The sequence below is a fragment of the Triticum aestivum genome, chromosome 2B (assembly GCF_018294505.1).
Source record: "Triticum aestivum cultivar Chinese Spring chromosome 2B, IWGSC CS RefSeq v2.1, whole genome shotgun sequence".
Lineage (NCBI taxonomy): Eukaryota > Viridiplantae > Streptophyta > Magnoliopsida > Poales > Poaceae > Triticum > Triticum aestivum.
Window position 1 is genome coordinate 24,270,160 of NC_057798.1, and position 9,753 is coordinate 24,279,912.

At 47.8% G+C, this 9,753-nt stretch overlaps 1 protein-coding gene across 1 annotated transcript; it reads right to left on the minus strand.

The window, feature by feature from the left end:
- Positions 1 to 1,119: 1,119 nt before the first annotated feature.
- Positions 1,120 to 5,955, minus strand: LOC123043203 (uncharacterized). Its single transcript, XM_044465575.1, has 2 exons — positions 5,316 to 5,955; positions 1,120 to 2,450 (listed from the first exon to the last, which is right to left on the minus strand). Exons 1-2 carry the CDS (start codon positions 5,813 to 5,815, stop codon positions 1,382 to 1,384), a joined length of 1,569 nt encoding a protein of 522 aa, XP_044321510.1. The 5' UTR covers positions 5,816 to 5,955; the 3' UTR covers positions 1,120 to 1,381.
- Between the last annotated feature and the right edge of the window lie 3,798 nt (positions 5,956 to 9,753).

Genomic DNA, 9,753 nt, shown 5'->3' on the forward strand with positions numbered 1-9,753 from the left:
TTTATATAAAACTGAGATCGAATTGTGAAGTTTAGTGTGTTCGTAAGACCATATTAATCTATTTGTTTGTCCTATTCATAATTAGTTAGAATGTTCACATGCCATATTAGTTATCAAAAAAAAAATTGGGAGGGGGGGGGGGAGCGGACCACCCTGTCGTCAAAAGCTAGCTCCGCCACTGCCTATATGGGAGTTCGCACGTGGGCAGAAGAGTTACGTGGGCAAGGCCCAAACATATTACCTGTCTAGTAACATGATGATTTTTAATGAAGGTATTAGTGAACTTGTGCAGGTGGAAATTCAGTTTAAAGGCAGAAATTATACTTGGAGCACTATGCAGAAATCTCCCCTTTTGGAAAGATTAGACCTGTTTTTCTCCTCTGATCTTGGACCGGCAGTGTGGGGATGCATGTGTGGCGGTGTGGGACGGATCCGCTCCACCACCACCATCGCGGGACACGGCCCGGCTTTGCCGGCTGGTCCTCCGGCGGCGGCACAGCTGTAGCAGTCTCTCCCTTCTCCGCCGCAAGCAACAAGGCAGGTTGACCTCCCCCTTCCCCATTATGAACAACAACGCCGGCCAGACCTTCCTCTTTCCTGCCACGAGTTTGCAACGCTGACCGAACCTCTCCCATCTCTACCACAAAGCAGGAAAGCCGGCCGGACCTGCCCCTTCTTCGTGGCGCAAAGCAACATTGGCCGGACCTCCGCCTTCTCCGTTGCGAGCAGCCATGCCGGCCAGGTCTGTCCCTTCTCAACCCTTCTTTTTTCCGGACACTCTGAATTGGAAACCTACCCTTTGTTGAACCAAACACTTCACGTAATCACCCAATGCCCAGCCATATACAGTGCATTCTAATTACAAATCCGAAAATGTTACCTGTCCTGAACCAAACGCGCCGTATGGTGTTCATGGTGCGAGGGTTTATAGACGGCGATTGAAAGTGAGCTTCAGGCTAGTACCATCCACAGTTTCGCCAGGATTAGCAGCATGCTCCTCAGCGGGCGGGCTGGCTTGCGTTGACGATCAGTTTGTGCGGCCATATATTTTCTTTTCTAATAATAAATACAGTAGATAAAAGCAAGAGAAACAATGACCGAACCAGATATTCTCCGACGGCGAGCAAAGCGTGTATATATTTCTAGCTACGACTATACATGGAAGATGGAACAGAACAATTCCGTGGGTTTCTCAGAGAAACTTCCTCTACAGCACTACATACACGTAATGAATAGCTATACACCAGACCAATAGTAGGCTGAATCCTGCTAATACAACAAGCAGGACCATCACCTGAAAATACCACCAGACAAAATGATCTCCAAATGCTAAAATATGATAAATGCACCGACCCTGTACGAGTTTCGTGCCCTCTAGATGCTATCTTTCAAAGAGTCCCCTGATCACCTTTTCCAGTTGTGGAGCAGGATAAATCGGCTTCTCAGACCTGGCTCGGCACACCCTCTTCAACCAAGAACTTGGATTTTCCTGCAGAGCCTTCAAGAAGTTTACATATTTTGGAACAATCAAATCCACTATCCGTTCACGCAGTCTTTCCTTGAGGCTAGTTTGAACTTTCCAAGTCATCTGGCTATCACAGATGGTAAAGAACTCTTTGGTAAATTTATCCAAGGAAGAACCGCGTGGCTTCTTCAGAGAATCACCATCCAAATACCTCACAAGTGGAAACCAATATTCCTCAAGGTAGCTCACGATGTGCTGGTCCATCAGTGATACTAGATTACTCGCTACACTGGGAGGGAGTAATCCTGAGTGGCAATTCTTTTGCAAAACATAATTTGTGTTATTCAAGAAGAATATGCACCTTTGTCCCTTTTCTTGGAAAATTACTTCTGCACATTCCTTGAGCTTAGATACCAAACAATCAAACATGTCAGAGCATGGGCCAGTGTTGTAATCTCCAGATTCAAGTATTGACTGGACCATCTCTCTGTTACGACCAAAAAATTCCAGGACTTGTATGAGAATAAAAGTTGCTGGATGAATAATAGATTCCTTGCTGCTACGGATGTCATTTGAAGTCCTCTGAATTACGCCTTTGAAAGAATTCACCATCTTATTAACAATGCCAGCAACCTCACCAGATCCACCGAAAGGCAAGTATTGTATATTGAATAGGACATCAACAAGTGTGTCAAAAACAGTCAGCTGTTGCGAAATGTGGACATCAGACCATTCCGCATCACTGAATGAACAGGCAACCTCAAGGATCAGCTCTAAAGATTGCTTGGCTACCTCTGCAAATCGTTCTTCAGCTAATTCCTGATTCTGCTCATGTAATTGCCGCTTACTTAAACAAACAAGTTTGGTAGTAATTTTGAGCATCATGCCCCAAGTCCTTGTTGTTTCATCGGTCAACTCGCAAGGACCTGAAAAGCTTTCTGCCCTTGCTGTGAGGATCAATGGGTTCTCATTTAAATCAGACAGTCTGTAATATGGACAAGAGTCAAACTTTAGAATGTATGTACTACAAAATGCATACATGCAAGGTTTCTGGAAGTTTCATATAAATCAGAAAGCACCTAAGACACTATCATCTTCACAAAGAACATCAATTCAACTACACACCGCAGAAACCTCATAATGTAAAGACAAACACAACATGATTGATTAGCTTCAATATGCACAAGATTTAGAAGTATATGCTTTCATAATATACCTGGTTTAAAGCACACAAGTGGCTTAAAGCAGAACCTTTGCTTAAAAATTACCAACTCTGTCTGAATTTGGAAAATTGCCACGCATTTTAATGACTTGTCTGGGGATGTTCTAGATGGCATCAACATGTATATGCATCCTTTTCTTTCTCTTTATTTAGTATGATTGGTGTTGAGAATGAATGTATTATCACTTAGTGAAAGGTTTGAACTAACATTGCATATCTGTTAATTTTAACTTCCAAGGAACCAATGTAAAGATTATGGGCCGGTTAAACTAATTTAAACCACCTACTTTAGTATTCAGCACAAAATAAAAATTTGCAAAAACTATTGGACTGGAAAGAGACAATGCTAGGAGAATGGGGCATAATAAGCCATAAGAGAAACAATATTCCTCAAGACATAATGTTTTAGCTTGTCAGACTTTTAGTCTATTGTTTGCCCCCATCCTCGTTTTTGGGTGCTCTGCCCCCTCCCCTGGGGCAAAGTGTTCTACTGTTCTCTGCCTTTTAATGGAATGATGAGTTCAGGTGTATTGTTGACGCGACAAAATATATCTACGACAAAACTTCCTAGTATTGTGTGTTGTACTAGTAGTGAGTTAAAACCTCCAAGCCACTTGAGAATAGATGAAAAGAGTTGGGGGGCAAAAGGTAAGATTGTCAGCAAGAAGACTGTTAGTTTGCATCGGAGCAGGGATTCCTAAGGCAGTTTAGCCTTCAGAGGTACATATTTCCTTTTTCTTCTTGAGAAACACAGTACAGACGTAGACACTCACATACACACAGATACACTCACCCTAATGAACGCACACGCGCATAGCCGCGCACCGTACCCCCATGAGCACCTCCGAGAGACTGAACTGGCAGATTTTGAAGGGAACGTCACCCCCCACTAAAAGAATATTCCAAGTTTATGAGACAGGCGTTAAACCTGGGGTTTGATCCCTGGTGGGCTTGGGGTTAAACCACCCTCCTAACCATCCAACCACATGTTGATTCTCCTTGAGAGATACTGAACATTTTATTACTACACAAAGAGAGCTTTGTGTACAAAATAACAAGCAAAAGCTCTGCGTAGGTACACAGGTAACTTGTGAACTGTGATGAGAGTGAGAAGGTCTTATTTACACCTCAACAACAAGATTCAGAAAATTTTATTCATAGAGAACAGGTAGGACTGCCCATGTTTGCATTAAGTAAGAAGATAAAAAGATACAATACAACAGAACGAGACAAACAGCCAGAGCTATGTGTTGAAGAGCAGCAATGGGCAACCACCCCATAATAAAAGATACATTACACAACTACGCACGGCATGGTCATAAGACTGAACATTTTATCATAGCCTATGGCTCCTGCATCCTCCAAAGAACCCCTTCTTAACAGACGACAAAGATAATGTCCTGGGTCATTCTCCCTTCGCTACTCTACACGTGCTTGTAATTTTCTTTCCAAAGCGTCTAGGAGACTAAAATCACGGTGTTGGAGCCATTTTGTGGGATGCTAGAGACCAAGTGCGGTATGGAGAGACTGCATGTTCTTGGCATCCTAAACTGCTTCATGGCTAATCACCTAGAGATTTATCACTAAAATTGTTCGAACCTGACTTCTATATAAAGAAGAGAAAGGTATCAAAAGAGGTTGGCAGCAGAAGTTTGCTTGGAGTCTAAGAAAAAAATAACAGTACACGGTGATCGGAGGAGTCGGTATCGCTCTGAATTCAAATTGCTCAAACCCGAGTGAACAAAGGAGCAACAGAAGTGATTGCTTGAAACTGACCATACGAGGAATGATCTGCATGTGCACGCAGGGAGGATAGTTTGCCAAGAAAAACTAAACATTACTCCCTCCGTTCCGAATTACTTGTCTTGGATTTGTCTAGATACGGATGTATCTAGACTCATTTTAGTGCTAGATACCTCCGTATCTAGACAAATCTAAGACAAGTAATTCGGAACGGAGGGAGTATTTTGCAAGCATCGACAGGAAACATATGCATTTAAAATTTTATTTATCTTCCATAGTTGATAGCACAAAGGAAGATGTTTAGGGAGGTGTCAATTGAAATAAGGCCATGGCTGCACGGCCTGCTGCGTCCCCAAACGAGCAAAAGCTGGACATAGCAGTTTACCCTGCTTTGAACATCAACATTTGCAAGACAGGTTTCCAAGACAGGGTATCTAAATGTTGGCCAAGTGCAACCTTTTGCACATTAGGAAATGAACATTTCAGTAGTTGGACGCTCTAGTGTTATAATCGGTTCAGAAGAATTGATTGTGATCGGTTCAGAACATCCAACTAGCTGCCCCATGCCCGCTTGTCTTCAGACACATAAAAACACCACACACATACACAGAGCTGACAGACAAACAAAACAGACACGTCCAGAAAGTGAAAATGGCCCCTGTTCATGGAAAAGGAAAGGCCGAGGAAAAAACTGTAAACCTCGACCCAAAAGCGCTACCGTTCGAATTGAGCACCACGATGATACAGCGGACAGGATCACGAACTGATTGACAAGTTACATGGGTATACTTACGGACTAAAATCTAAAATCAAACATTGATGAGCACGCACGGTGCCAAATCAAACACAGACACGGCAAGCAGAAACGATTGGTGGTGCACGTACCTGTACAATCCCGGCGCACCAGTCAGCTCAGCCAGAGACGCAGCCGAGCCGGAGACGAACAGACCGGCGTCCCCTCCTCCCAGCGACTGGATGAGTGGATACCATAGGTGTTGATCATCAGAGCAGCCGCGCTCCTCGTCGTCGTCGTCGCTGGAGTCGGAGTCGGACGCGTCGGCCCGGCGCTGGGCGAGAGAGGGGACCGAGAGGGCCCCGGCGACGATGGCGAGGCGAAGGGCGGCCGTGAGCGCCGCCACCTGCGCGGGATCGAGCTCCACGGGGCTCGGAACGCGGCGGGGCGAAATGGCCTCCTGATCGGCCCCGTCCACCGGGACGCGCAGGTAGGTCCTGGGTAGCCACGTGAGCGTGACGGCGGCGAGCAGGCTCCTGGAGAAGCGGACGAGCAGGGCCCCGGGCAGAGCGAGGGTGACGCAGAGCGCGCCGCGGAGGGACCGAGGCCTCAGCGCCTGGATCTGGGTGGAGGAGGGGACGTAGTCCGACATGCTTCTCGCCGCCGACGAGATGGATAAGATCAACAAAATTTCCGATTTGGGGATTGGAGACGGAGTTGCGGAGCTCGAAAAGGACGGACGGGGCAGTGCCAGTGGTGGTTGGATACTTGGTTGGGGGGGCCGGGCCGTGGGTTTATCTCTCTCGATCTCTGTCCTATCCGCATCTCTGGATCTCACGCCCTTTTCACCAAAACTCCAGGTGGCGGCCGAGTCAAACGTTGGACTGCCGTCTGCCGGTCGTGGGGGCCGCCGCAAAGCCGTCACCATCGTGGACGTCACGCACGCGCGCGTGGGAAGCAAACAGGCACAGCTGGCTTCCAACAAGTGTCGGCGTCCGTCTCATACGGCCAGCTTTCGTTCCTTTCTCTTCAAAGGTCGAATTCCCCCCCTTGAGGTAGCGGGACATATTTCCCCACAGGCCACGTTTATCTATCATCGTTCGTTGTGTACAAAATTGCTAGTCACTGGCTCCAGCTCAGCTGCTGTGCTTGAGCGGACGACTCGTTCCTTTAGGCAAATCACCGATCAACCTCTGTGGAAGATAACTTCTGACAGATTGAGATTGGGGTCTCATGTTGTTATCTGTTGAAACAAGCTTTCGCCTCATTCTATTACATATATAAAAGTCACACGCTCAAATGATACAAAGTGTTGAGAATATTTTCTTACAAAGCTGATAAAAAAGGACAAGATAGCACAAGCACAATGCCACCAACAATGCAACGGGCACACCACTAGACGTCGCCGACTTGCTGCCAGCGAGAACGCAACAATCAGAAGGCACCACGACTGCAACCATTGGATTTTGCGTCCAGCTCTCCACCGACATGTCGCTGGAGAGCACCCACTGCCTTCTTCTGGGTCGAGAAGCACCCTGCCGGCAAGCAGAAGAGCACAGAGGACTAGGTTGCACGATCACATGTAAAAGAAAGGAGTCATATGAGTCCACTGCCTGCTATACCTGGCCGGGTAACCCGGCCATGCCCGGTCTTGCCCGCAGGTCAGGCCTGGGCCTAAGTTTTGAGCCCGAAGGTCGGGTCGGGCTTGGGCTTGGCATATTTGCGTTTTAGGTAAGATGTCCGGCTCAAGGCCCGGCGGGCTTTTCCTCTTATGGGTCGGGCCTAGGCCTGAAATCTAGGTTGTGCGTAGCCCAGGCTTAGGTTTTCTTCTACGGCCTTTATTAGGCCCGACCTGGCCCAACTTATGGCCAGGTATAACTGCCCGCCAACGCCGAGGATGCTTCAAGAGAAGAACCACACCAACCCAAAGAAGTTGTTGGGGCTAGGACCTGCACTCATCTACGACACCCCCAAGAGGGAAACGACGCCAGTGCATCGTCATCAAGTCTGACAGGGCAGATGTTGTAGGGTAAAATCTGACAGTAAGAGATGGATGGAAATGAGGCTAGATCCGACAATGCATGTCACAACCTGATTTTTGGCCCTTTCTTTTTCTTTTGTTTTTCTGAGATTTTTGCTTGAGATTTCTTTTTCCGTGGCTTTGTGGTCTGGAAACTGAAGAAGATGCCCTCTTCTTTCTTTTCAGAGTGGCTTGTCATCCTCAAACCCTTCCCGAGACCTTGCCATTTTCATCCTAGCCCAAACTCTAATATTCTTTTTATTGGGAATATTCCTTTTCTACTAAAGGAATAACTCAATTTGCCCTCATCGGCGATGGGGCCGAACACAGGCCCCACCTCTGGGAAAGCCTATGACTCCGGACCCCCGGACTCATATCCGGTTGTAGGTTCCAGTCCGTGCGTCCCCGAGTCCGCCGAGCCTGGTTGTCCTCCAGTAATAGAGTTCACCGCAGCAGACATCTTTCAGCACTCGCCCTTTGGCGACATACTAAACTCATTTAAAATTCTCTCTTTGATAGAGAATTCCGGGCCGAACTATGTCCGGCTCGAGTGGGAAGCAGGCGACGAAGAAATTCGTTACCCACCCACCACCCACTTGATAGCCATGGTTGATGATTTAATCGACGTGCTTGACTTCGACTCCGAAGGCATCGACGGTGTGGACGACGATGCAGGAGAAGACTCAGAATCTATGGGGTACCGGATTCCCGCCTCGTCACATGACATATACATGGTAGATACACCCAAGGAAGACGACGGTGACAATCCGGAAGATAAAACCCCTGGGCAAAAACCAAAGCAACGGCACAGACGCCGTTCCAAATCCAGCAACAGTAAAAATATCAGCAAGAGCGCCAGAAGAATGGATACTCCAGTCAACCCCGAAGGCAACAACGACCAAACGGAACCAGCGATGGAGCAGGACGAACCAGGTCACGCCGAGCATAGTTCGGAGCAGACGCCCGAAGACAATGATCCAGAGGGACGAGTTCATCAAACCGGCCCAGGACAAGAAGACAGTCCGGACGATGACGCGTTCATCATTCCGGAGGAACGCGTGGAACGAGAGAACCTCCACAGAAAGCTTATGGCCACAGCGAGAAGTCTGAAGAGGCAAAAGCAATGGCTTAAAGCCGCACAGGAAACGCTCAATCGCAGATGGAACAAAGTGCTAGACACTGAAGAAAGATATGGCGACGATCGCCACACAAAGAGCTACCCAAAACGTAAGCTACTGCCAGAATTCGACGACGAGGCTGTTCCACCAAAGAGTAACATGACCAGGAGACAAGATGTACCACTTCATAACCGCAATAAAGCAACTACCGAAGACGCGCATGATCTACGTGAGCACCTGGATAAGAAAGCTGGCGCAACTAGGTCCATCTACGGATCTAAAGGACACACCCCGGCGGGGGACTATGGTCGTCAAAAAAGTTATGACAACCAAACACCAGTTCGGAATAAACAACGAACACAACAACAGCCGACGGCATGCCACAGTACATCCAAATACAGAGGGGCTGCTCGCCCCCTATGCTTTACTGATGAAGTACTGGACCATGAATTCCCACAGGGCTTTAAACCTGTGAACATAGAGGCATACGACGGAACGACAGACCCAGGGGTCTGGATCGAGGACTTTATCCTGCACATACATATGGCTCATGGGGATGACCTTCACGCCATCAAATACCTTCCCCTCAAACTGAAGGGACCAGCTCGGCACTGGTTGAAAAGCCTCCCCGAAAATTCAACTGGGAGTTGGGAGGAACTCGAGGACGCTTTCAGGGCCAATTTTCAAGGGACTTATGTCCGGCCTCCGGATGCTGACGATTTAAGTCACATAATCCAATAGCCCGGAGAGTCCGCCCGAAAGCTTTGGAACAGATTCCTCACCAAGAAGAATCAAATCGTTGATTGTCCGGATGCCGAAGCCCTAGCGGCATTCAAACACAGCATCCGTGATGAGTGGCTCGCCAGACACCTCGGCCAAGAAAAGCCAAGGACAATGGCAGCCCTAACAAGCCTTATGACCCGCTTTTGCACGGGAGAAGATAGCTGGCTAGCCTGTAAAGGCACCAGCAACCCCAGCACATCCGAAATAAGGAATGGCAACGGGAAGCCACGGCGTAATAAAAATAAATGCCAAAACAAGGAGGAGAGCTCGGATAACACAACGGTTAATGCCGAATTTAGGGGCTCTCGACCTAATCAGCAAAATAAACCATCTAAAGGCAGTAAAGAGGGACCGTCCGGACTGAATAGAGTCCTAGACAGATTGTGCCAAATCCACGGCACCCCTGACAAACCTGCAAACCACACGCACAGAGAGTGTTGGGTCTTCAAGCAGGCTGGCAAATTGAATGCCGAACACAAGGGAAGGGAAACACCAAGTGAGGATGAGGATGAACCTCGCCCGCCGAACACTGGGGGACAGAAAAAATTCCCACCAGAGGTTAAAACAGTGAATATGATCCACACGACTCGCACATCCTTGAGAAGGCACGAATGCGCCCATAAAGACGCGCGTGATATAGAGCCCATCATACCCACACCTAACTACTTG

Coding starts and splice junctions, on each gene's coding strand:
- LOC123043203 (XM_044465575.1), bottom strand. CDS start 5,815: ATGTCGGACTACGTCCCCTCCTCCACCCAGATCCAGGCGCTGAGGCCT. Junction 2,451..5,315: donor GGTGCGCCGGGATTGTACAG/GTACGTGCACCA, acceptor TCCATATTACAG/ACTGTCTGATTTAAATGAGA.